This window comes from Micropterus salmoides, unplaced genomic scaffold (genome assembly GCF_014851395.1).
Source record: "Micropterus salmoides isolate LMB-PRFRI ecotype aquatic unplaced genomic scaffold, ASM1485139v1 Ms_hic_scaffold_2, whole genome shotgun sequence".
In the NCBI taxonomy this organism is placed as follows: Eukaryota; Metazoa; Chordata; class Actinopteri; order Centrarchiformes; family Centrarchidae; genus Micropterus; species Micropterus salmoides.
The window spans coordinates 51,191,842-51,219,360 of record NW_024041150.1 but is presented as its reverse complement, the minus strand read 5'-3'; the positions used below and the strand labels follow the sequence as shown (position 1 = coordinate 51,219,360).

The window sequence follows — 27,519 nt, the reverse complement described above, 5'->3', positions numbered from 1 at the left end:
AGGGGGGATAGAGTGGGAGATGGGGAATCAAAGGAGTAAAATAAGCAAAGGTGGGAGAACTGCCTTTTTTTTTTTCTGTTTAACTTCTAAAACTTTTTCCCTGTTGCTTTTATGTTTTATGTAAAGCAGTTGAATTACCTTGTTGTTGAAATGTGCTATACAAATCAACTTGCCTTGCATTATACTGGACTGTGGTGCAGAAACAGTGAGGCTTACATTTTCCTGTTGTCTGTCAGTGGTCATACTTGATGCACTAGATGTGATAGGATGAGATATTCTTCATTTACTTAGTCCAGATAAGCTAACCCTCCCAAGATGTAACAAAATGTATGATTTCAGTAAAATAATGAGTATGAGACATCATGTAGCACTTCATTTTTTGATGCGGTTGTTTAAAATTTTAAGTTTCTCAATAGAGTAGATGCTGGACCGTTGGCCAGTACGAGCACAGAAAGAGATGTTCAGCCAGCATCAGATACAAGCAGCTCAGACCCTAATGGAACAGTTGCTGCTCCACCAAATGACCCAGCAGATTGGCCCCCAGTCTTATCAGGCTTCGAGGTCTAAATCCGTGCACGGAGGTCCTTTCAAACCAGCACTGGATTTTTCTAGAAGAGGTTTACATTTAGGCTTCTTACAGAGACAGCATGGCGAGGAAGCAGGAGGAAACAGCTTGCTTGTCTCTGACAATTTTCAAAACTAAGTAGCGTGACTGCGCTGGTGGTATTTAAGGCTAGTACCAAAAGAAAACATTTTCCCACATTTTTCACACCTGTACGGTTTCTCTCCAGTGTGAACACGTCTGTGTTCCTTTAGTCCACTTGATGTAGTGAACATTTTCCCACATTGTTCACACCAGTGTGGTTTCTCGCCAGTGTGAACACGGTGGTGTAATTTTAGCTCACCTAGTGATCTGAAAGCTTTCCCACAATGTTCACACCTATACGGTTTCTCACCGGTGTGAACAAGTCTGTGTCTCTTTAGGCCACCTGATGTAGCAAAAATTTTCCCACATTGTTCACAGCTGTACGGTTTCTCTCCAGTGTGAACACGTCTGTGGTCCTTTAGGCCACCTGATCTAGTGAAACTTTTCCCACATTGTTCACACCTGTACGGTTTCTGTCCAGTGTGAACACGTCTGTGGTCCGTTAGGCCACCTGATCTGGTGAAACTTTTCCCACAATGTTCACACCTGTATGGTTTCTCTCCAGTGTGAACACGGTGATGTATTTTTAGCTCACCTAATGAACCGAACGCTTTCCCACAATGTTCACACGTGTGCGGTTTCTCGCCAGTGTGAACACGTCTGTGTTTTAAAAGGTAATCGAATGCAGTGAAACTTTTCCCACACTGCTCACAGCTGTACGGTTTCTCTCCAGTGTGAATACGTCGGTGTTTTTTTAGGGAACTTAATGTAGTGAAAGTTTTTCCACACTGTTCACACCAGTGTGGTTTCTCTCCAGTGTGACCACGTCTGTGTTTCAAAAGGCTATCAAATGCAGTGAAACTTTTCCCACACAGCCCACAGCTGTAAGGTTTCTCTCCAGTGTGAATACGTCGATGTTTTATTAGGGAACTTAATGTAGTGAAAGTTTTTCCACACTGTTTACAGCTGTATGGTTTCTCTCCAGTGTGAACACGTTGGTGGATTTTTAGGTGACCTAATGTTGTGAAAGCTTTCCCACACTGCCCACAGCTGTATGGTTTCTCTCCAGTGTGAAGACGTCGGTGGATTGTTAGTCCAGATGATGTATTGAAAGTTTTCCCACATTGGTCACAGCTGTACGGTTTCTCTCCAGTGTGAAGACGTCGGTGGATTGTTAGTCCAAATGATGTATTGAAAGTTTTCCCACAGTGGTCACAGCTGTACGGTTTCTCTCCAGTGTGAAGATGTCGGTGGATTGTTAGTCCAGATGATATAATGAATGTTTTCCCACATTGGTCACAGCTGTATGGTTTCTCTCCAGTGTGATGTTTCTGATGAATCTTTAAATAGCTTAATGTTGTGAAGGATTTGTCACAGAGCTGACAGCTGTGACGTTTGAGTCCCTCTCTTCCTTTCCGTTTCTAAAGCAACAGAGAGAGAAAGACAATAAGTTAGATGTTACGGTGGAGCGAGCTCTCTAGAAGAAGCCGACACTAATGAGACCAGTGTAAACCTATTTCTATCACAACACCAGAAGTCATTCATGCTGCAATTATTACAAAAATAAAGTAGGGTTTTTTGTGCAACCGTAGTTTACCATTAAATTATCATCCTGTGGCAGCATGTAGAACAGCTCAGCAACAGTGAAGGGAAGACAAGAAGAAGATTAAAGCTGCAAGCAGCGTTGGGCGGGCCCTCGCACTTGTAGCGCGTCCGGGTGTGAGCCGACCGCGTTGCATATTCTGGAGCTCTGCCGGTGCGGCTGTGAATTTGCTATGCGGTTCCGACGCTGCATGAAGGTGTTATATGTCACTTCCTGTGTCCCCTATGTGGAACTACATAGCACTTGCTGCTATAAATATAAAATCGGTATTGGCGTGTAGATGTCTTCGGGGTGGGAGAGTTATCAAGTACGTAAAGTTTTGTGTCATGACGAAGAGTTGATATTTGACGCCACGCCACGCCAAAAATGGCCATAAAATTCAAAATGGCCAACTTCCTGTTGAGTTTAGCATATGTGTTCTTGAGGCTTTTTTTTCAAATTTTTTAGGTGGCGCTAGCGAGTCATTTTGCCACGCCCATGCGCAAAACCCATAAAATATGAAATTTTTCACCACTTCTGAGATGTGTGCAAAATTTGGTGAGTTTGAGTATGTTTAGGCCCCCATAATTTGAGCTTACTTCACAGAAGAAAAAAAAATAACACAATCTCGCACGGCCCGTGCTCGGGCCCTAAAAAGCAGCGCGACAGGTTCAGGATGGATGATACGTTGCTAAACAGATTATTTCACATGCATTTGCCCGTAAAATAGATACATGCAAACCAGAAAAATTATTTACGATGTGCGAGTAAAAACTGCAACCTACAGTTTTTTGTGCATGAATGGTTATAATTTTTTTGTACTTAGCATAAATTAATTACACACCGATGTAGACCGTTTTTCTTGCACAAGGATTTAATAAATGAAAACAACCTAGCTGGCCAATCACAGCGCAGTATAGGACTAGTTCTAACGGAGGTCTGACACTTTGATGGCTGCGCTCCATTGACTAATGTAACAGACGTCTTTGTCGAACTGTATTTTTTAAAGATCTGGTAGTGTGGAACCATCCATGTAATTTTAGTGTAATTTCATGAAAGAAAACCATTTTTTCCATACAAAAGAATTTCAAAAAATATGGAAGACAACACAAGGGTTAAGATAATTTGATAATTATTACTGTTGTTCGCCTGTTGGAGCAGCATATAAATTCACTGTTCTCACCCGCCATTCTGGCTCCTCTCAAAATGTCCAGGTAATTGTCATGTGATTTGTAAAACAAATCTTTGCTTCACGCTGTCATGTACAACTCCCAACATATTGGCCTCACATGCTTCAAAACAGTCTCAGAAGAGCCTTAAAGGAGACCTATTAAACTGCTCTTCCAGGCATATATTGTAGTTCTGTGACTCCTGTATGGCAGCTATGCATGATTGTTTAATACTGACTCTTCATATAGGGCTTCATTTCAGCTGCTCTGTGAAACAAGCAAATGCTTCCGTCTGTGTTAGGCCCCCCTCTCAAAGCCCACTGTCTTCTTATTGGCCAAGACCTGAAGCATGCTGTTGTTGCTGGGCAGAACAGGCAGACTGAGCCGTTGCTATGCCCAGCTCCGTCTGGCTCCGTATTACGGAGTCGTTGGTAGAAAAAGCAGTTCAAAACAGAGCGTTCAGAACAGGAGAAAATCTGAGGTTTTTGCTCACAGGCATTTCTTTTAAATACTTTAACCTCATTTTTTAAAGCTTTGGCCATTTTTAACATGAACATCCAACATTATAGCATTGCAGATGAAATGTGGAAAAGCATAATATGTTTCCTTTAAGACATAAAACAGGAAGTTGTCGTAACTTTGCTGTACATGCTCAGATCTCTACCAAATTTCACACATTTCATAAGACATCTACAGGTCAAAATTCACCCAACAACCACAATTCAGATTGACATGAAGTGTTCAGAACAGTCTCCTTTTATGTTCGGACGAAAGTGCAGGGCACCAACGGTGTCCTAGCACGAAGTGCAAGGAACCTATTGTTTTTTTCCTGAGATTTTTTTTCCCCCTCCCTGGAGAAGTAATTTTTGAGGGACTTAGGATGCTCAAATCCTCACGAAAATTTGCACACACCTCAGGTCTGGTGGGAAATACAATGTTCTGCAGTGACTGAAATGCGTCATTTTCAGATATTTGAGGCCAATCGGATGCTCAAAGAGCCACAAAACTTTGCTAGGAATGCTCGAAACCTCACAAGACTTGGCATGCACATCAAAAGTGTTTTTCATTGTCGGATATGACTTGGGGGCGTGGATGTGGAAAATTGCCTCAAACAATAGATAAAGAGGAGGATAATGTTGAGAGCCTTCATGGAATTCATGTTGACTCCTAAATTAATATTACACAATTGAATGCAACAAAAACTTGACTGAAACATTATTAGAGCATCAACATAAACAGGTGAGTTATGCTATTCTGGAGAATAATACCACGACAAACACCGTGATATAGAGCAAGCAAGAGCAAGTATCGCTAATGTAACCAACGTTAGCTAAGCTGTGGGTTAGCAAACTGTTGCTACAGAGAACAGGACACTGAAATTAGCTTCACAGTTAAAAGGAGTTAAGGGAAACTTACATGGCCGAGCATCACTTATGGTTGTGAAAGCATGGTAGATTTTCAGGTAAACTTACTGCCATCTGAAAACGCACTTTCAAATTAAAAAACCTTTTATTACATTTGTGAAAATGCAAAAAATGTAACTTTTTTCACATCTAGACCACATTGGTCTGTAACCGTGCTGGATTTTCAGGAAAGATGGCCAGCTCTTTTCTGGGAACGTCGGGTAACTTACATAAAGTGCACATATTTAGAGCTATGGTATTAGGTTGATTTGATTGTTAATTGTTGTACTTTTCATAATGCGGTTTCACACATTCTTGTCACATGGTGTTTTTTTTTACCATCTATTAGCCATCATCCGAGACACATAGAAGGATATTATTATTATTGCTGGGCTATGTTTCTGATTTTATGGGGGAGTGAGTGAGATCACTTTGTTTTGGTCAGGTTGCTACAGATCCTAAAGGTCAGTAAAGGGGTAGATTCAGGCACATTGTAATGGATCAGTATCGACAGAAATAACACTTTTTAAAATCCTATCACTGTACTCTATGTTGTTATGTTCACCTCAGCTTGCTAGCTTCACAGTGCTACTTTCCTTTATCACAGCCTACAGAGCAAGGTTTTTGCTTGTTTATGCAAGTGAAAACTACAATTGTGTGTATGTAGAAAATGATTTGGGCACACTGGTGCATCTGTTGTCTCCCCTGCTCCTCTTCTTCTTCTTCAGTATAATGATCACTCAACTAGTAGCTTCAGCAGATGGATGGGTCTTCATTTCAATTTCAAGAGTCACATTTTTTCATGATAAACATTCATTTGTATCCTAAATTCTTCAAAATTTATGAACTTTATATTTTTCAATCAGGATCTTCAGTTTTGGGATGTAGATGCTTGTGTAAAATAAGGCGTCGAATGTATTAGGCTTTAGCTGCATTACATCAGTGTGCCAGGTAGTCTTGTGCCAATTAGAGATGGGCTATCAAAGATTAAATGGGATGATCAGCGATTGGTTTATCATGCGCCGATATTAACTAATTCACTATCAGAACTAAGATGAAATAAAAACAGTCTCTTGAATCTGCACCCCACTGCAGTGTTTCCAATTCATTGCTTTATTTGTGGCGATACAACACGTCACAATATCAATGCTGACTGCCGCATACTAAATACTATTTACTATGAGTAAAGTTATAATTCATTGTGGAGCTGTGCATAGATTCACTCAGCACCTCCGCTTGCTTGCTCCCTCCTTCCCAAACACATTCGAGGTTAACACACACTCACACCGCCACAGTTACATGGTAATTCTGTGGGAAACACTATCCTGTGCATTTACAGATGTTTCTGGTGGTTTCTCTTAAAGCTAATAAGCCTGAAATTTCACTAGCATGCTGCAACGAACAGATCGCCAATCGGTGATCTCAAATAGCCATGATCAGACGACATGGAAATAGAGAAGATCTGGCTCAGCCAAAAATCTACAGCATATTTGGGACATCCCTAGTCTATAGAGAAAAACAATCATCACAGTCTGCAGCAAAGTGTACATATATACTGTTTGTATTTTAGCTTTTTGTTCTCAATATCAATGATATCAATGTGGAGCAGACTGCATCAAAACCATCATTACGATTCTCTATCTGAACTCATTTTAATCGGCCAGGTTCTGTAAAATGTCCACCGTGTCCGCGCCTTCTAACCCAATACAAGATAGCGTCTCTTCCTGTGTGTTTCTCTGCACATGTAAATTGCGAGCACTGTGTCTTCTAACATGTTTTAACGTGTGAGGCTGTGACAATAGCCGTTTACCGTCTGTGCCACTGTGTATGTAAAAGACACTTAGACTGTGTGTACCGTTAATTGTCAGAAAATCGGATATTGGATGCTGCTCGGACCCCTTTAGGGCCTATTAAGCTGAAAACTGGCCAATTCCAGTCCCCAGCCAATTGATTGGTGCCTCCTCCACATGCGACTCACTGTGACTGTGGATAAGCACCTCATACAGCCCCATTTCTAAAATTGCAAACAATCTCTTTAAGGTTAGTTTGGGCAGGAATCATTCCACCACTCTGAGTCAAGGTGAATGATCCAATGATTACTTTTAGCTACCTCATTAGACTTAGTGCTTGTATAGTTTTCATGCACTTTTACATAATTGCAACAGGTACAGTACTGGTGTTACAGCTGCCTTCATTTGTGGATATATATTCTTTCAAAGAAATAACCATTTCTTTTTTTGAAATAGCAAGCTTTCCTCGTACCCCCTGGTAAATGCAGAAGTACCCCTTGGGTACAAATACCCCTGGTTGGGAATCACTGTTTTGAATAAGTCATAATTCTTACAGGGTCTTGTTATGAAATGCTACATTCATATTTAAAGTATTGTCCATGATTGTGTAGCTGGTCACAGTCATTCATGATTATGAAGGTAAATATGTTGCAAAATGCGAGAGCTTGTGCACCAAAAAACAGAATTTTCCCTTATAGAAAATATTCACCACCCGGGTTATCAATGTGAAGTCACAGAAAAAAATATTCACAAGATTGATATTATCTTGATACATAAATACAAAGACCGCTGCAAACTGGTTTTGTGGCACATTTAAGGCTGAGCCAAGTTGAGCGAGTACATTTGTGAAGTTGCAGAGAAAAATCTGAGAGGTTGTAATCACCAAGTTGTGGCTGTATTGGAAAATGGACATGCAAAAAAAAAAAAAAAAAAAAAAAAAGGAAAAATAATAAATCTTGCATTACAAGTCTGCAGCTGTCTTTGTATTTATGTAAATATCAATCTACACATTGGTGAATATTCTTTCTGACTTCATATTCAGAACACGGGTGTGTGGATTGTTTCTGAGTGAAACTTTCAACAAACAAGTTAAGATGTATTTTCTACAAAGCACTAGTGTTTTATTTTATTTCTATGACTTCAAATTCAGCTCACGTTTGTGAATATTTTCTACAAGTGAAAAATTTTGCATACAGGTTCAGATACAAGTTCTCACACTGTATTCTACAAGTGTTCACATCAAATCTACAAGCTCTCGCAATTTGCACCATATTTACCTTCATACATGATGAGGCAATTTTTTTAGGGCTGACAAAAGTCCACGGTGTCGTGCTGCGGTTCCAAGAGGCAGAACCGTGAAATACCACTGGACTGTTCTCTGGAGTCATCTTATAAATAGGGAGGAGCAGTGGCTTGGTGTATAACGTAGTTTAACTATTTTAATTCTAGTTAATTCTCCACCTTATTTTAGTGTTTCCTCACTACTTGAATCTGCTCTTCCCGTCTCTTTTGCCCACACTCACATACACACCTCCACCTCAGATCTCTCACTGCAAACACACCGGCGTGCCCTGCCTGACGACACCAGATTGAAATTTGAAGCAAAATTTATGTATTGCTATTAAATGTACTTAGGACATAACAGTAAATTGTTTTGTAAACTTACAAGATGCTTCTTAATCATTCAACTTAAACTTTCCATGTTCTGCTCCAGCCTCATTTTTGCCTCCCACTATATTCATTAAACCTTCATACAAAGTTTATCACTACTAGAGGCCTAATATTCATTGTAGGTTGCTTTCTTTTATTAAATGCTTGTGCAAGAAAAACAATCTACATTGGTCTGTAATTTATTTATGCTAAGTACTAACAAAAATAAACGATTAATTCACAAAAATTACTGTAGGTTGCAGTTTTTACTCGCACATCGTAAATAATTTTTCTAGTTTGCACGTATCTATTTAGGAGCAAATGCATGTGAAATTCTCTGTTTAGCAACACATCATCCGTCCTGAACCCGTCGTGCTGCGTTTCTTCTTCTACTTTAACGGGAGGGTTGAAAGTTATGCACGTTACGGTGGTAGCTACTTAGCTACATGCTAAAAACACTGCAGGTACTCCAAGCACGACTTGACGGCTCCTGACCAATCCCCTAACGCCCACCCCCTAACATATCTACACCAATCACACACAATAAACCTGAAATGAACATGAACAACCAATGAATGCCCCGTATCCGTTACACGATTTTAGATCCCTTGGTACAGCGGGGACCAATTTAAGTGTGACACACAAAAAAACAACACTGATCTGTGCTTGTAAAATGTCCACCGTGTCCGCGTCTTGTAACGTAATACCAGCTTACATCTCTGTGTTGCTTTAATGATAAAATGTGTTGTCCACTATACTTTGGCAGCTGTGAATATATCCGGGCAGCCCGTCCGAATAAAGTACGTGTCGAGAACACTGTATTTAAAGTTAGGGTGAGCTGTAGGCCTATATTTTGTAAATATTACACCTATTTTATTGTCTTTCAACGTCACTGCGTTACTATTTTGGTCCAGTCATGATTGATTGATCATGCCTGCAAGTTAGACTGTTTTAATTAACCCAAGATAGATGATTATGATAATGTTCTGACCATTAAAATGTATTAATATGATACTGCAGTGTCATTATATTGGATTGTGATTGTCCTGGTCAACTACCACTGGTCTATGAGGAGTTTACATGAGATGTGATGTTCTCCGTCTCTATTTGGCTCCAACCTTTTGGTAATGCTAAATAATGTATTCATTTATAGTACTGAGGTGTGTGTGTGTAATTTAATCAAAGTTGTAATTGTAAATTTTGGGGCATATTTTCCAAGAGGGTCGATCACTGCTGACAGTAAAGATGTAAGCATGGTGCCATTCCATCCCTGTGAAGTCAAGGTCTTCCTCCAGGATCAGGTTGTCTTTCACTGGACTGATTGTTAGCCTGCATGTACTCCTGTTTTTGTATGGCTGCATGTCCTCCAGCCTGAGTACTCTAAAGGCTTGACCTATGATTTCGAGTTCATTTAGAAATCCTGCTAAATGTGGATGGAGTAAAACTGAAACCACCAAACATTGTCTATAAACTACAAAAGCAGTGTAAGAAAAGTCCTTGCAGATATGTTGAAATTATGCTGTTTTGTTGATAAGATGTTAAGCTGTGGCCCTGACTGTGGCCCTGACTGTGGCCCTGACTGTGGCCCTGACATCAGTGCAGCGTCATGTTGGATTCTACAGTTTGCTAAATAAAAAAGACCCTAATGTCCAGATTTCCTCTTACATAACCATGCGTATAATAATAACGCAGGCAGTCTGTTTGTCACTGTGACAAACTCACCAACACACGAGGAAATATAATGACTCCCGACACAACACGGGCTGCACCGCGCATGCGCCGCGCGGAAAACTCCCAGAACAAAGAAAAGAGAAACGCTCGTGAGTTTTTCTTTCAGCTTCCTCTCTTCAAGATGAAAACAGGAACCACGGAGACACTTTGGAAATCAAACCACGTCAACACAAACCCTGGAGCGGGTTTTCAGGCTCTGATCTCTAACAACAGAATGAACGGATGATACACGGACCCTCGAGACTCTTCCTCGTGTCTTTAGTCTCGTGATGAAGTCATGAACACTGACCTGAACATCGGTGCTATCAGAGCACGAGGCTGCTGTTTGGCTCCTGTGGTCCGGGTTCTGGTTCTCCATCGTCCTGCAGGTCTCCGCTGTGACTGGTGGACCGTGTTGTCCTGGACTGAGTCTGGATTCTGGTCTCGGAGCTCTTCAGGCTGCGGGCCTTTCCGGAAGTAGTTCCTCTCCGTTTGCGCGTTCACGCTGAGGGTCCTCATAGACACATATTGAGACAGACGCACTATCGACCGCTACTGACGCGGACGAGCCGTTGGGCCGCCATCTTGAACCGGTCACCCGCTACACTCAGTGTAATCTGTTCGGCAGCGCATTTATTTAATCAAACCTCACTGATTTTCACGTCATACATGTAGCTATGACACAGGATACATGGTTCGGCGTATTTTAATATTCATAGTGAGCTCAACAGTGTAGAATATTCTGATATATGACATAAAGTGACCAGACGTCCGAGATCAAAACTGGGAACATAATCCCCGAAAAGGGGGAAAAAACGGGGACATCTATTTTAAATTAATAATATTACTTCTATACAGTTTTTTCTGTATTTAGCCAGGGTCAGACAGCCAATAACAGGGACTGTCCCTGAAGCCGGGGACGTCTGGTCACCCTATGATATGTGATGTAGGCTATGAAAGGTAAATCACACACCATAAATATGATACTGAAGCAGAAACAGATAGTGATATTTTAATATTTGAACCAATACAATATATGATTAAATCATATTAGTCTACTTGAAGCTTTTTATATTTGTCCCTCTCTGTCACACACACGCTGTACTAACACGTTCTTCTGCATCCATCTCCTCCCAGCTCTTGACATTTAGCAGCCCAACACACTCAGGCACACACGAAAGCTTTGCATGAGCTAAAACCCCTAAAGAGGACTGTTTTGACCCTCTCTGCAGTTCTCAGCACCTTTTACAATAATAATAAAAACATAATACGTTATATTTATATAGCGCTTTACACAGTGCTCAAAGACACTTTACAGAACAGAGAAAATAAGAACAAAGCAACCTTAATATACAAAGATAAGAAGATTAACAAAAAAAGTCTCAGTTCATAACCGGGTGAACACCGGCCGGTACAGTAAACATAGCCTGGCTAGCTGGCTATGTGATATCAAAGATCCTTGCTCCTTCTCAACTCCCTGGTAATATTCTATTCACAAAATACAACCAATAGTACGTTAAATCTTACTTGTGAAAAGTATCCCCGAGCCCTGTTTGCGAGGTCTGTGTGACTTCGCCTGTAAACATGTAGTATTTTTAAATGCAGAAACTACACTAACAAAAATGCTCTTGCCTTATCAACAATATCACTTTTTTTATTGAATCTTTTCATCTAATACGAAAATCTTCAGCCAAAACAAAACCACAGAATAAGAGAAGATTCACAGGGGGATCAGTAACAAGCAACAAAGGCACTGAAGAAAATATTTACATCTTCACACATTTTTACTGTTATAATTAACTTTTCTTCAGACCAGAAGATGCTTCAAAAAAATGTTTGATTTCTATTTTGAAATGTTATTTGTGGTTTATTTTTGGAGGATTTGTATTTGTGAATGTAATAATTTTCATTTAAGATAATGAGGCTCAACATGAAAACACATCTTTTTAAACTGGCATATCCAACGTGTGATCACTGTTCATCTGGTCACTGCAATCATTTGTTTCCAACTGTTCATTAATTAATGAAGTTATTTTAGTTTTTGCTATTTTTATTGATTTATTTATAGACTGTTGTTTTAATGTGTTTTGTGATCTTGAGTTCAGAAAGGCGCCTCTACATAAAATGTATTATTATTATTAATAATATATAGCCTAGTCTTTTACTATCAATATCAATCGTCACTTTTTCATAAATTAATAGCTGAACCAGTCAACGTCTTAAAGAAATATTTAAGTTGGTTTAGCGCCGTCAGACTGCTGTGATGATTTTACTGAAGTCAGCTGTTCTGATCAGGTTTGAATGATCTTTATTGTTACTACACAGCTTTAATATTTTTGCTCACATGCTGTTTATTCCATAATAAACTGGCGTTTAATCAAATAACAACCTTACTGGGCTGCTGATCTTCCATTATAGCAGGACTGGTTGTTTCTATTAAAGGTAACAGGACACAAACCCTCTGCACACAGTTTGCTCCTCCAGTGACTTTAAAGTGAAAACTATCATCTGTTGAACAAACTGAAGCTCCTCTGCTGCCTCCTGCTGGCTGCTTCCTGTCACTGTCAGTCTGTTCGTCCCTCAGGACAAACTGGAGAGCTCCTCACAAAACATTCACATTAACACAACAGCTACATTTACTACACTGCTGTACTCAAGTACAACACTCAGGTACTTGTACTTTACTTTCTACTTCTACTCCACATCTCAGAGGGAAATATTGTACTTTTACTTCACTACATTTATCTGGTAGCTTTAGTTACATGTTACTAAACGAGCAACACACCAAAAGTTTATAAAATATGATTCTATTTTGTTATATGTTAAATTACCCAACAGTTTATATAACTACAGCTTAAACTATTTGTCCATTACTCATTTTAAATATGTCAAATTTTTTGTTTTTAGAAAACATTTCATGTTTCCAGCTGATTTTAATATTTTATTTATTACTACATTTATCTTACAGTTTTAGTTACATGTTACTTTACAAATTAATACACAACAGCTACATTTACTACACTGCTGTACTCAAGTACAACACTCAGGTACTTGTACTTTACTTTCTACTTCTACTCCACATCTCAGAGGGAAATATTGTATTTTTACTTCACTACATTTATCTGACCGCTTTAGTTACTAGTTTTTTTTGTTTTATAGTATTGAAAGTTTTCTGGTTCAGGATATAAATCCACCACACCAGACTCCACTACTCAAAACATTAATTTTAATGTTTGTTAATAATGATGAGATTTGGACACAACAAGCATTGTGAAGGTGTCACTTTGGGCTCTGGGTAACAGTGAAAGCATTTCTAAACATTTACAGAATCATTATAAACCAAACAATCAGTCGATTAATCGATATAATAATCTGCAGATTGATCCATAATGAAAATAATTATTAGTTACAGTCTGATACAAAATGAGCTACAGCAGGAAAATCCTGCTTTTACATTAGTGATTCATCAAAATAAAGAAACTTCATATGATTAATATTTTTATTGGTGCCCTGCCCTCCAGCTTCTGCGCCCTGCCTGTCCCGACTGCCGACCCACAGCCTGGGGTTTCCCAACGTCTCTGCTTTTTCTCTAACATCTCACAGCGAGAGGTTGAGGACATCATCAGACAGATGACCCCTTCCCCACAGCTCTGGTAAAGGTCATTAACGTCTCCCTCCAGACTGGCCATGTTCCACTGAAAACCACCGTCATCAGGCCACTTCTCAAAAAACCCACCTTAGAAGTCTTTGCCAACCACAGGCCCACCTCAGACCTTCCTTTCCAAGGTGCTCGAAAAAGTAGCTGCCTCCCAGCTTCAGGTCCATCTAAAACAAAACCACCTGGCCACAGCACAGAAACAGCTCTGCTCAGGGTTACAAATGACCTGCTGACGACGGCAGACGGTGGCTCCCCGTCTCTTCTCATCCTCCTGGACTTGACTGCAGCTTTCAACACAACATCCTCCTTCACCGTCTACTAGGGCTGAACAATTTTTGAAAATAATCTAATTGGGATTTTGTGATTTAGTATGCGATAATTTTTTAAAGCTCTTCAGTTTCTATATTATTCACAACAGACGAGCAATATATCAGACAGAGTCCATAACTGGTTTTCCCCCTGACTCACCGGGAGAACTGAGCATGTCGCCCTGGGAGAGGCTGAATCCCCGACACACAACGTGATCACTGAGAAAAGCCTCCAGAAGCTGCAGTACGTCCAGAACAGCGCTGCTAGGATCCTGTTGAAGGTGCGCAATCTGCCTCAGTGTATCTCCTGAATCCTCCCAGGACCAGGCTCCATACATCCACAGACTGGGAGCTTTTAAACATGGCCTTAAAACCCACCTTTTTATTTTAAACTCTTGCTTTTTTCTTTGCTTTAACTTTGTTTAAACATTACAAATAAAATGTATTATTATTATCATCAATTACAAATCAAAGCTGCTCGTTCAGCCACTAAACGTCAGTGATTTCCTGTCAGAGCACAGCAGCATCCAGAGAGAGTAAAACAATGAAGGAAAGGGCAGAAGATGGAGGAACAGCAGCACTCTGTTCTCTTTATTCTTCATCTTTATTGGTCTGTCTGCTTAATGAGCAGCAGGTGGCGCTCAAACACAGTCTGACTCTTCAACAAAACCTCTGGAAGCTGTTAGACTCTGAAGAACTGAGAGTGAAAGTCTGGAGGTTTCTTTTGACCCCAAACAGACTCAGAGGCCAAAGAGTGGGCTTTTGTTTTCCACAAGTGATGCAGTTCATTAGAAAACATGATATTTAATAAGGAATGTGAGAGTGAGAAGACGATAAAGAGGTTTTCCACCTTTGTAAATCAGCTTCCACCGCTTGTTTTGGTGCTGCTGCACAGACGACATCAGAATCTGAAGCAGGTTAGAAAGAAAATGTTTATTTCTGCACTCTGAGGATATGTGAGTTATTCCTACAGACACTTTATTTTATTACAAGCTATGATCAACTTTCTGCTCAGACTTGTTCACATTTACCTGTTTTACTTTGTTTTCTACTAAAGAGCCTGAACGCACCATCTAGGCTACAACCAGTGGCGTCTTTGAAATATTTTCCTTAGAGAAGAAAGTCTTTGAGGAAGTCTTGACTTCATGTTTTATTTTGTTAAATCCTTCATGTTTCTTTGTGAACTTTATTCTTTCTGTTTCCTGTTTTACTTTGTTCCATTTATTCCATTCCACAATGAAAACAAATATCATGCTTATTGTAGAAAGACTAAATACTTTAAATGAAATAATAATCTTTATATTGATGTCAAAATGGGTATCTACAATAACTAATCCCCACTGTTGGCTAAAGCCGGGAATCCACTGACTCCGTCCGGCATGTTACGGACAGTTTTGATGCGTCCATATCTCCGAGTCAAAGTCCACTGGAAGCATGTCAGAAGCGTTTCAGCAGCTGAGCGTGCAGCCTGCCCCACCTTATTGACTTGTTATTAATTTGTCATTTTAGTGCTTCTACTACAGAGGTGGGCAATTAATTTTTACAAGGGGCCACATGAGAAACCTGAATTGTGTCAGAGGGCCACACCAACAATAACTTGAACTTAATTTATTCATCTCCACAAACAATGAAAAACAACAAACAGCTGAACAAGTTTATAGGAATACAGCAATACAACAAACAAAAACTTGTAATGTTTTCCACCTCATTTTACCTCTTCAGTGAGAATAATCCAGTCTGTTCTGGGCTTGAACAAGTGCATTGAAATCTGGCTGAATGTCTGAGGTGGCTATGCGAAGGACAGCTGAGAGGTGGTCATCAGTGATAGAGGATCTGTGTTTGGATTTGTTGAACTTCATCACTGAGAATGTCTGTTCACATACATAGGTAGATCCAAACAGGACAAGAATCCTCTGAGCATGCCTCCTCAGGTGTGGAAAGTTCTCCTCTTTGAGGGAGGAGTAAAAGTCCAGCAGTGAGACTGACTTGAAGTGCTCTGCCAGAAGCGTGTCAGACTGCAGGTCAATGAGTTCCATCTGGACATCACTTGGTGCATTATCCACATTGCAGTTGAAGGGAGAAGACACCATGTGCATTTCACTCTCAAGAGTTTTGAAATCTTGAAATCGCCTTGAAAACTCTCCATGCAGTGCTTCTAACATGGTTGAGTACTTGTGGAGGTGATCGGCTGATCTTGTGGCTTCTTTTAGTGTTGGCAGGTGGGTCAGAATTTTGTCCTTCACTTTGCTTGAGAGAAGCTGCAACTTTCTCATGAAAGCCTTCACTGCACTGTACATCTCATGCACAAAAAGGCCCTTGCACTGCAGTTTGACATTTAGTTTGTTCATGAGTGCAGTCACATCCACAGCAAATCCGAGGTCTGCCACCCAGTCTTCATCTGAAAGCTCTGGTACCTTTCTTCACACAGAAATCCTGAATCTGGTCTCTCAGATCCCAGACACTTTTCAGCACTTTGCCTAGGCTGAGCCACCTGACGGTGCAGTGATAGCTTATGTCACCATGTTCAAGCTCATTTTCCTCCAAAAGTGCAACAAATTGCCTGTGATTTAATGCTCTCCCTCTGATGAAGTTAACTGTTTTAGTTACAGCATCAACAACATGGTTCATTTTTAACACTGTCTTACACAACACTTCCTGATGTATAATACAATGCAAAAATGTCAACTCCTGCACAGGGTTAATTTCTGTCACTTTATCCTGCATTCTCTTTAAAAGTCCAACATTTTTCCCTGTCAGATTTGGGCAACAGTCTGTTGTCACACCTACCAGCTTGTCCTATTTCAGTCCTAACATGTCCAAACATGCATTTACCTCTGTGAACAAGTCATTACCAGTGGTTGTGCCTTTTCTGACTGCATGGCCGCCAGCTCCTCTGTGACTTTAAAGTCTGCAGTTATCCCACGTAAGAAGATGAGGAGCTGGGCGGTGTCACGTACATCGCAGCTCTCATCCAAAGCCAGAGAAAAACAGTCAAAGTCGTCCGCTCTGTTCTTAAGCTGAAGCTCCAAGTTCCCAGCGATGTCCTCAACCCACCTCGTTACGGTGCGTCGGGAGAGTGACACGTTCTCAAACGCAGCCTTTTTCTCCGGACATATCAGTGCAACAGAGTCCAATAAGCACTCCTTAATGAACTCGAACTTTTGTGAGAAATTACATAACTTGTCCTGACGGCTGCATCTCTGGGGGTGTGAAGTTTGGTAAAAAGGCCTTGTTGGGTTTGCAGTTTTGCTAGCAACGCATCAGACTCCTTTGCGTGCTCTTCGTCAGTCAAATTTCTGTATTTCTCCTCATACTTGGTGGTGTAGTGACGATTCAAATTATAATCTTTCAACACAGCGACCTGTGTACCACAAATTAAGCACACAGCATTACCTTTAATTTCTGTAAAGAAATACTTGGCAGTTCATGTCTTGTTGAAAACGCGGCATTCGTTATCAACTTTTCTTTTCTTAGCGTGAGCTGACATCTTGGGGTAATCTGGTTAGCATCACCTGTCCCTGTTCACCTACGCGCGTGTGCGCGGGAGCTGTGCGTACACACGGAAGACACAAACACAAACGTAGCGCTTTCAAAATAAAAGCGCCACAGTTGTATTGCATGCACAACATATATTAGTTTAATTTATGTTGTAATTTATGATTGGCCTCTCGCGGGCCGGACAGGGACGTACAAAGGGCCGGATGTGGCCCGCGGGCCGTAGTTTGCCCAGGTCTGTTCTACTACCTTCTTCACAGCTCTATGTGACCCTGTTTCCTTCCGACAACTTCAGGCTGCATTTCCCACAGGGAGCATTTCAGAATCAGAGCGTTTTGCCTGCTTGACTTCGATGATATGTTTAGATTATGTTGATTTGGTAACCAGTGTTTGCATTTTGTGCTTCTACTATGATTAAGTAGGCTACGTAGTTTAATGAGTTCCTTTTGTGTCCGTTTTAACTGTGTTTATTGTTGTTTTATGATCGGGAGTCTCCACAGTATGTTTTATTTTGAAAATTGACCGAATTCTCGTAACGCACCGTAGACGGTGTCAGTCGATTTTAGGGGTAAGAGTTACATAAAATATTAAATGTTATAGCCTAGTGGTAATGAAATGACAGGGTAGGTTATCATCTAGCTCACATCAAATAGCTCATTTAAAGGTAAAGTGTTTAAGTTCTAGTGACATCTAGTGGTGAGGGTTTCGAATAACAAGAATTTCAACCCCCCCTTCCCTATCCAAGCGAGTAGTATAGCTACGGTGCCTGAGACAGGACAAAGATGTAATTTATGAGATAGCAGAATTTACCAGTCAAGATATGAGGTTGTATTTCGTATAGGCTTCGCCCTCTAAGGCTATCGCTATTGGGTTTACCCCTTCCGCGCGCCTCTGCGGCACTGAGAATTTTAGTCTATGCCTACGTCCGCACCTTGTATATATACACAACGGTGAGACCTGGCCTTCGGCTCCCATTTTTCTTCAGTACTGAGCTGTCTAAGAGCAGAAGATTGTCTAAAGAGCAGAAGATTGTCTAAAGAGCAAAGACTTTCCAGCCGGAAAACAAGAAGAACGATGTCTTCCAGCAAGCCGGCCAGAACAGGGCGAGTCACCGCGGCGTCTGCCACACAAGCCCATTCACGGGTCTCAGAGCAACTCCTCGCTTCCCCCGTTCCAACCTCCGATGACGCTGGCCTCGACGCTACTAGGTTACCGCGGCCAGGTAAGATAACAGGGAGCTAACGTTGAGCTAACGGATAGCTAACGTGACACTCACATGTGGTCTGCCTGGATCAGCCGACCAGGGAGACCCCGTGTGCCCACGTTGCTCCACATTAGTTGCGGCTAATGACATCTAGCAACTGGTTTCATTGCTGCTACTTGAGTTAATTAGCTGATTAGAGTGTGGCACCAGGTGTCTTCAATATTGAACCTTTTCACAATATTCTAATTTTCTGAGATACTGATTTAGGGGTTTTCATTAGTTGTCAGTTATAATCATCAAAAATTAAAAGGAATGAACACTTGAAATATATCAGTATGTGTGGAATGAATGTATAAATTATACAAGTTTCACTTTTTGAATGGAATTACTGAAATTAATCAACTTTGATATTCTAATTATATGACCATCACCTGTACATACCAAAGTAAATAAAGAAAATTTCAAACACTATCACATCTAGTGCATCAAGTATGACCACTGACAGATAACAGGACAATGTAAGCCTCACTGTTTCTGCACCACAGTCCATTATAAACCACATAATACATGAAGTAGGACAATAGCCAGTGTTGATAGGCTATTACTTGTGACTTTAACCAATCAGCTAGTACTGTGGGCGGGACCTTGCTTGTGCCCACAGGGTAGTGACTACAGACAGAGAGAGGCAGCTGCATCAGAGCTAAAGGAGCTGTAGCTCCCTCCAGTAGTCAACACGAGGCACAAAGTCTTGTTTAAAAAATGGGGTTTTATTTCTACAGCATATCCTGTCAACCCATGAGAAGTGGGTGGAAAGAGAAAAAATAAAAGGACACATTAAATAAAATGCATGTATGTACGTCTTGAATTCACAGTTTGTCCCGCTATAGCTACACAGTAGTTAACACTCTGTCGTCACTTCAGCTGGAACCAACTTGAGCAAATCTGCATCGACTAGATTTGGCTTTGCTTTCAGTCTGAAACAAACATTTCAGTAAACAAAAATAAAAACAGTGAATGTAAATGTAAATTACAGATTTAATGAAAATATGTTTAACTACAACAAAATAACAATAAAATATGTACGAAGCACAGAGAAACAACATTTTAACTAGTTTTAACTTATTCTTGACCTTGGGGAATAAATCTGTCATTATTGAGCTTGTGACCACATCCCATGGCCTTCTTAAAGAGTAACTAAACCCTCAAACCACTTATTTCAGCTCATAATCAATGTGTATGTGTATTGAGTCGTGTTGCTGAGGGGTTCAGGTCCAAATCTTGACATTTTCCAGCAAACTGTTTGAATTCTACATACTGTGCTATAAAGTGCCTGCCCTCTACTGGTTGAACCCTGACAGACAGGGAGAGTCTGACAGCAGCTCCACATGGCTGCTTCCTAAGCGGTGCTCAGTCTGTCGCTCCCGGTCACTCTGGTCCGTGTCCCCTTACGTCTGCTGCATCTTTTGAATATGCTGAGAGGGTGTTTGCAGAATATGGGTGTGTAATTACTCTTTAAGCAAATCCAACCTGTTCTATTCTCCTCACTACTCCATCACAGTCACATGATAATGTATCGGGGAGGCAGGAGGAACCAGCTAGCATTGCTCTGAAAATGTCTACGATAAGGCAGCATGAATGCGTTGGTGGACTTTAAGGTTACTGCTCCGTGTAAACATTTTCCCACATTGGCCGCAGCTATAAGGTTTCTCTCCAGTGTGAACACGTTGATGTTTATTTAGGTCACTTGGCGTAGTAAAAGTTTTCCCACACTGTTCACACCAGTACGGTTTCTCTCCAGTGTGAACACGTCGGTGGATTTTTAGTTCACTTGATGTAGTGAACGCCTTCCCACACTGTTCACACCAGTACGGTTTCTCTCCAGTGTGAACACGTCGGTGGATTTTTAGTTCACTTGATGTAGTGAACGCCTTCCCACACTGGTCACAGCTGTACGGTTTCTCTCCAGTGTGAACACGTCTGTGAGTTTCTAGGTGACCTGATTGAGTGAAAGTTTTCCCACACTGGTCACAGCTGTACGGTTTCTCTCCAGTGTGAACACGTCTGTGAGTTTCTAGGTGACCTGATCGAGTGAAAGTTTTCCCACACTGGTCACAGCTGTATGGTTTCTCTCCAGTGTGAACACGTCGGTGGATTTTTAGTTCACTTGATGTAGTGAACGCCTTCCCACACTGGTCACAGCTGTAAGGTTTCTCTCCAGTGTGAACACGTCTGTGAGTTTCTAGGTGACCTGATTGAGTGAAAGTTTTCCCACACTGGTCACAGCTGTACGGTTTCTCTCCAGTGTGAACACGTCGGTGGATTTTTAGTTCACGTGATGTAGTGAACGCCTTCCCACACTGTTCACACCAGTACGGTTTCTCTCCAGTGTGAACACGTCGGTGGGTTTTTAGTTCACTTGATGTAGTGAACGCCTTCCCACACTGGTCACAGCTGTACGGTTTCTCTCCAGTGTGAACACGTCTGTGAGTTTCTAGGTGACCTGATTGAGTGAAAGTTTTCCCACACTGGTCACAGCTGTACGGTTTCTCTCCAGTGTGAACACGTCTGTGAGTTTCTAGGTGACCTGATCGAGTGAAAGTTTTCCCACACTGGTCACAGCTGTATGGTTTCTCTCCAGTGTGAACACGTCGGTGGATTTTTAGTTCACTTGATGTAGTGAACGCCTTCCCACACTGGTCACAGCTGTACGGTTTCTCTCCAGTGTGAACACGTCTGTGAGTTTCTAGGTGACCTGATTGAGTGAAAGTTTTCCCACACTGGTCACAGCTGTACGGTTTCTCTCCAGTGTGAACTCTCTGATGAATCTTTAAAGATCCAGATGTTGTGAAGGATTTGTTGCAGTGCTGACAGCTGTAACGTTTGAGTCCCTGTCTTCTTCTTTGTTTCTATATCAACAGACAGACATACAGAAAAAAGTGCGTGAGATGTTGTAGTGCTTAGTGCTCATAGTGTCTGCAAATGCAAACATAAGCTGAAGTATGTAGAACTTTATTTCTACATCCAGCAGGAGGAACATGGAGATGTGGAGACGTGTTGACGACCTGCTGAGACACTGAGTGCCCCTAAAGTGAACCAAAACAGTAAAGTTGCAGCCAGACTAGTGTTGTCACAATACCAAAATTATGACTTAATATTTAAATCTCGATACTGAAACGATACCATAGTGTCCCTGATGGACAGGGAGAGTCTATCCTTCAGCCACAGACTCATTCAGCCCCGAGCCTCAAAGCACTCAGGAGGCTCATTTGTGCCGTCAGGCTCCACAACACCGCAGCACCAGACTGACGTTTTTTCATGACTATATTTTAGACATTTATCTAGTTGTAAATGGTTGTAAATAATTATTGTTGATTGTACAGTGTAAATAGTGTGTTAATACTTCGATAATACTGCATCTGCCTTTTTATATTCCATAATAAAGTTATATCTTATTTATTACGTCTTGTAAAAAGCAAAGGCCCACGGTGTTTAGAAACAGTAGCTTGGAAAGATGACTACGTTGCTCGTGGAAATGCGTTCACATGCGCGTGCAAGAAATTCGAGCAAGAAACATCTGTGGGACCGGTCGAGACAGGATGTGAGGGCACTCCTCATACGTCATTTGAAAACAAGACAGTGAAGTTTAGTTAGACCTCTGGACTAATGCAAGATGGGAAGCACAGGATTCACATTGACTATTAAAATGTTGATTAGCTGGACAGACTGGATAATATGGATGCACATCTCAGTAAATAATAAGCATCACATATTCTGCCAAGTCATTTTATAAATAATATTTTATATTTGAAAATGCATTGAGGGAAACCTGGAGGAGCCAGTTTGAACGGGTCTGATGCGGCTCAGCCAGTACCAGCAAAGACCCAGTCCAGACGTCGTTAGAAGGCCCCACAGACCCAGGTGAAGTACAGGAAGTCTCAGCCAGTACCACTTTTTAGAGCATAATTTGTTAAAAAATATTTTGAAATACACTCACCTAAAGAATTATTAGGAACACCTGTTCAATTTCTCATTGATGCAATTATCTAATCAACCAATCACATGGCAGTTGCTTCAATGCATTTAGGGGTGTGGTCCTGGTCAAGACAATCTCCTGAACTCCAAACTGAATGTCAGAATGGGAAAGAAAGGTGATTTAAGCAATTTTGAGCGGTCTGAGTATTTCACAATCTGCTCAGTTACTGGTATTTTCACGCACAACCATTTCTAGGGTTTACAAAGAATGGTGTGAAAAGGGAAAAACATCCAGTATGCGGCAGTCCTGTGGGCGAAAATGCCTCGTTGATGCTAGAGGTCAGAGGAGAACGGGCCGACTGATTCAAGCTGATAGAAGAGCAACTTTGACTGAAATAACCACTCGTTACAACCGAGGTATGCAGCAAAGCATTTGTGAAGCCACAACACGCACAACCTTGAGGCGGATGGGCTACAACAGCAAAAGACCCCACCGGGTACCACTCACCTCCACTACAAATAGGAAAAAGAGGCTACAATTTGCAAGAGCTCACCAAAATTGGACAGTTGAAGAAAATGTTGCCTGGTCTGATGAGTCTCGATTTCTGTTGAGACATTCAGATGGTAGAGTCAGAATTTGGTGTAAACAGAATGAGAACATGGATCCATCATGCCTTGTTACCACTGTGCAGGCTGCTGGTGGTGGTGTAATGGTGTGGGGGATGTTTTCTTGGCACACTTTAGGCCCCTTAATGCCAATTGGGCATCGTTTAAATGCCACGGCCTACCTGAGCGTTGTTTCTGACCATGTCCATCCCTTTATGGCCACCATGTACCCATCCTCTGATGGCTACTTCCAGCAGGATAATGCACCATGTCACAAATTTCCAATCATTTCAAATTGGTTTCTTGAACATGACAATGAGTTCACTTTACTAAAATGGCCCCCACAGTCACCAGATCTCAACCCAATAGAGCATCTTTGGGATGTGGTGGAACGGGAGCTTCGTGCCCTGGATGTGCATCCCACAAATCTCCATCAACTGCAAGATGCTATCCTATCAATAATAATATAATAATAATAATAATCCTTAGTTGTAGAGCACTTTTCAAAAACAAGTTACAAAGTGCTTTAACAAGTGTAAAGAATAATACAAAAAAAAGATAAGAGCATGAAAATTTAATATAAAATTAGTAAAATAGAATAAAATAAAAGGGATAAAATAAAGTCAAATAAGATCGGGAAAGGCTCTCCTATAAAAGTATGTTTTAAGAAGGGACTTAAAAGAGTTCACTGACTCAGCCGACCTGATTTCCTCGGGCAGGCTGTTCCAGAGCCTCGGGGCCCTGACAGCAAACGCTCTGTCCCCTTTAGTTTTCAGTCGAGACTCTGGAACAGACAACAGACCTCTGCCCGAGGATCTCAAGGTACGTGCTGGTGCGTATGGGACTAAAAGGTCAGAAATATAACAAGGCGAGAGGCCATGAAGAGCTTTAAAAGTGATCAATAGAATTTTAAAGTCAATTCTAAAACATACTGGGAGCCAGTGTAATGAAGCTAAAATAGGAGTAATGTGGTCATATTTCTTTGTTCTGGTTAAAAGCCTGGCAGCTGAGTTCTGGACAGTCTGGAGTCGATCAATAGATTTTTGGGTTAAACAGGTGAAAAGGCTGTTGCAATAATCCAGGCGTGATGAGATGAAGGCGTGTAAAATGGTCTCGGTGTCCTTAAAAGTTAACATTGATCTAATTTTAGCTATATTTCTAAGTTGATAAAAACATAATTTATTAAACATAATATGGGCCAACATTTCTAAAGAATGCTTTCAGCACCTTGTTGAATCAATGCCACGTAGAATTAAGGCAGTTCTGAAGGCGAACGGGGGTCAAACACAGTATAAGTATGGTGTTCCTAAAAATCCTTTAGGTGAGTGTATAGCTTGCAGTTTAATAACGGGTGGCAGCCCGGCTGACGGTGAGTGTCCTGGTTATTTCTCCATTTCATCAGTTATTCTGCTTTTTCCTTGGTTTTCTCTGTCCTCTGCCTGCCTTCCTGTGTCTCCTCCCCTGTGTGTGCTCTCTCTCCCTCCGCCCCTGAGCCCAGCCAACGACCCACACCTGCACCTCGTCAGCAACCTCCCCAGTCTGCCACACCTGCCAGCAATCAACCTCATCTCAGCAAGTATTTCAACCCCGGTTCCCCACACCAGCTTCGCTTGATTTTCGTTACTCCTTACTCTGGTACCACTATTTTGATTTCTTCCTATTTCCCCGTGCTTAGTCTCTGCTGTCACTAATCTTGTCTCTTTGTCTGTTTCCCTTTATGGGGGAGGAAGTAGGTAAATAGTGAAATGATCACAGAATGGCTGTTGTTACAAGTCTCCCCATGTTACAACCACACCTGGTCTCCCCTACATTACATTAAATTAGACTCCTCTGACCTGTGGGGCCCCCTTGGCATTACACTTGACTCTGATCTTGGTCTACATATCCAAATCTTTAGTCTCGTGATGAAGTCATGAACACTGACCTGAACATCGGTGCTATCAGAACACGAGGCTGCTGTTTGGCTCCTGCGGTCCGGGTTCTGGTTCTCCATCGTCCTGCAGGTCTCCGCTGTGACTGGTGGACCGTGTTGTCCTGGACTGAGTCTGGATTCTGGTCTCGGAGCTCTTCAGGCTGAGATACAGGAGCGCTGCGGGATCCCGCGGAGTGTTCTCGCGATGTCACGGCGTCTCGCCCCGCCTCTTAGTTACCGTTGCTCAGGCAGCAGATTCACAGCCTGTTTGAAACAAAGCAGCTTCTCTGTAGCTGCTGAAGTTGGTTCAGCGCGTCAGACTGCTGTGATGATTTTACTGAAGTCAGATTTGAATGATCTTTATTGTTTTTATACTCAGGTACAATGACGTGTCGTAATGCTTCTGTTAATGTAATTAAAATAAAACAAATAAATGACAGCAGAACTAGAAAACAGCTGTAAACTAAAAGTCCTGGACTTTGAAACAGATTAAAATAACACATTTACAGAGGTGAATGTTACATAATGAATCAACAGATGCTCAGTCTTTGTATTTCTAAATGGTGTCTGTGGTAGCAGTGTGTGTGCTTCATCTTTGTGAGGAAGAAGAGTCTTTGTTGGGCCTTGTTAACCAGCTGTGAGCTGTTGGAGGACCATGTCAGCTGTTTTCACACATTGACTCAGAGGAACTTTATGAAACTTTCCACTGCTTCTCCGTGTGTGTGAGGGGGAGGTGGACTCTCTGCTTTGTTCTCCTGAACTCAGCCATGATGTTCCACTTCACGCCTGCGGCCCGTCCCCTCATTGTCTCAAACCAGCCCAGCTCCTGTAAAGTGGTGTCGTCTGCCTGTGTGATTATGGGGTTGGGGGTGCAGTCGTGGGTGTAGAGGCTCAGCACGCTGCCCTGTGGGGTTCCTGTGTTTATGAGGGTGGAGGAGGTCTGCTTACCTATTCTGACCTGCTGTGGTCGGTCCGTGACCCATGATCACAAAGACAAACCAAAGCCCAGGTTGAGAGTCTGGTCGATAATTATTTTAAAATAGGACTAACTCTGGAACATTTCCAAATGTGTGTCGAGTTCAATACGTCTACAAGAGGATACATGGTTACAAATGTGGCTTTCAAATCATCTGGACCAGCACTGCTGCTTTCTTTCAGCTCACATACAGCATAAAAACATCACCAGGAAAATGAGACATGAGAAGTGGGAAAGTTTGAGGAAACAGATATATAATCATAATGAACGTGTTGGGAACCACAAACAGAAGTTAAATGCTGATTAAAAGCACAGGGAATAAGTAAGGGAGCAGAAATAATATCAGTTTTTATCTGGTTTAAGAATTCTTTGTTAGTTTTATTGAGAATACTGTTCAATTGATTGTGAAAAGCATCTGCAGGTTTCAGCAGAATCTCATGACGAGCGATGTTTGACCCAGGTTTGATCTGTTTGATTAGAAAGGCTGATGAGATGTGAGCTGGTCCGAGGTAAATATCTGCATTTAACTCTAATTGTTTTTACAAGTTACTTTAACAACTTCAGAGCAAAGAAAACTAAACATCTGCTGCTTATCTCGGCAGCTAAGAGAGTCCAAACACATCATTAACATCACAGTGAAGCTGTTTGTTCACTTAACGGGCCATCGTGTGTTTGTCCAGGTTGGCTCTCTATTCAAATGGGGATCAGCTGCTTGAAAAGGCGACTGACGCACATTTTCACCTCTCTTCAGGTGATCAGCTTGAATAGGAGGCAGAGAGCTGAACATGTGGACATCAGCTGGCTATTCAGCTGCATTAATGAGCAGCCCAAACAGATGCAAACACAAAGCCACTGAAGGAAAACTGTGTGTTGTGAATGTAGCCTGCAAACCTCTTTAGTCTCCGTTAATACAGAAGAAATTAGAAATATAACAACATGTTGATGTGATTGTCACTTAATAAATAAATGCTGATAGTTGGGAAAAATTGTTGGGGAGGATCTCTTCTCTGTGGCAGCGGCGGGTATTAAAGCACAGAGTACAAACATAAAACAAAGCAATACAAACCTGAGAGGCCTATAAATGTTTCCTTTTCTCCTCCTGTGAGTCAAAGATCAGACTTCAAATTGAAAATAATCTTCTGTTGAACAAAGTGAAGCTCCTGTGCTGCCACCTGCTGGCTGTCTGACTGCATTTATATGCTGCTTCCACCCAAAGAGTCATTCACACACACACACAGCAGTGATAGTGAGCTACCATTTACAGTTTCTACAGCTGCTCACACACATTTCTCAACACTGAGACTCTCCACTCGGTCCCAGCAGAAGTCAGTGTGGAAAACAAACGAAACACAAATTATTGTTAATTAGACTGAATGTTTGCAACATACTGAAAAATAAAAATGATAAACTCTTTGGCACGTTCAACAGCGAGCGCCTC

General features: G+C 41.4%; 3 protein-coding genes across 3 annotated transcripts in view; 1 reads left to right on the top strand and 2 right to left on the bottom strand.

Annotated features, from left to right (window-relative positions):
• Positions 1–27,519, top strand: part of LOC119912601 (zinc finger protein 2-like) — a 746,717-nt gene that overhangs the window by 484,136 nt on the left and 235,062 nt on the right. The gene's annotated exons all lie outside the window — the stretch shown is intronic.
• On the bottom strand, positions 53–10,449 carry LOC119912629 (zinc finger protein 665-like). The gene is made up of 2 exons (XM_038731908.1): positions 10,261–10,449; positions 53–2,067 (listed from the first exon to the last, which is right to left on the bottom strand). The coding sequence occupies exons 1-2, from the start codon at positions 10,327–10,329 to the stop codon at positions 700–702; spliced, it is 1,437 nt and encodes a 478-aa protein (XP_038587836.1). The 5' UTR covers positions 10,330–10,449; the 3' UTR covers positions 53–699.
• Positions 20,159–26,088, bottom strand: LOC119913333 (zinc finger protein 664-like). The gene is made up of 3 exons (XM_038732740.1): positions 26,064–26,088; positions 25,845–26,020; positions 20,159–21,521 (listed from the first exon to the last, which is right to left on the bottom strand). The coding sequence occupies exons 1-3, from the start codon at positions 26,086–26,088 to the stop codon at positions 20,232–20,234; spliced, it is 1,491 nt and encodes a 496-aa protein (XP_038588668.1). The 3' UTR covers positions 20,159–20,231.

Excerpts from the sequence above, each read along its gene's own strand:
- LOC119912629 (XM_038731908.1), bottom strand. The coding sequence starts at position 10,329 with ATGGAGAACCAGAACCCGGACCACAGGAGCCAAACAGCAGCCTCGTGC. Across the intron at positions 2,068-10,260 it reads CTGATAGCACCGATGTTCAG|AAACGGAAAGGAAGAGAGGG; the intron begins GTCAGTGTTCAT and ends CTGTTGCTTTAG.
- LOC119913333 (XM_038732740.1), bottom strand. The coding sequence starts at position 26,088 with ATGGGTCACGGACCGACCACAGCAG. Across the intron at positions 26,021-26,063 it reads TCACGGACCGACCACAGCAG|GAACCCCACAGGGCAGCGTG; the intron begins GTCAGAATAGGT and ends TCATAAACACAG. Across the intron at positions 21,522-25,844 it reads TCAGGAGAACAAAGCAGAGA|AAACAAAGAAGAAGACAGGG; the intron begins GTCCACCTCCCC and ends CTGTTGATATAG.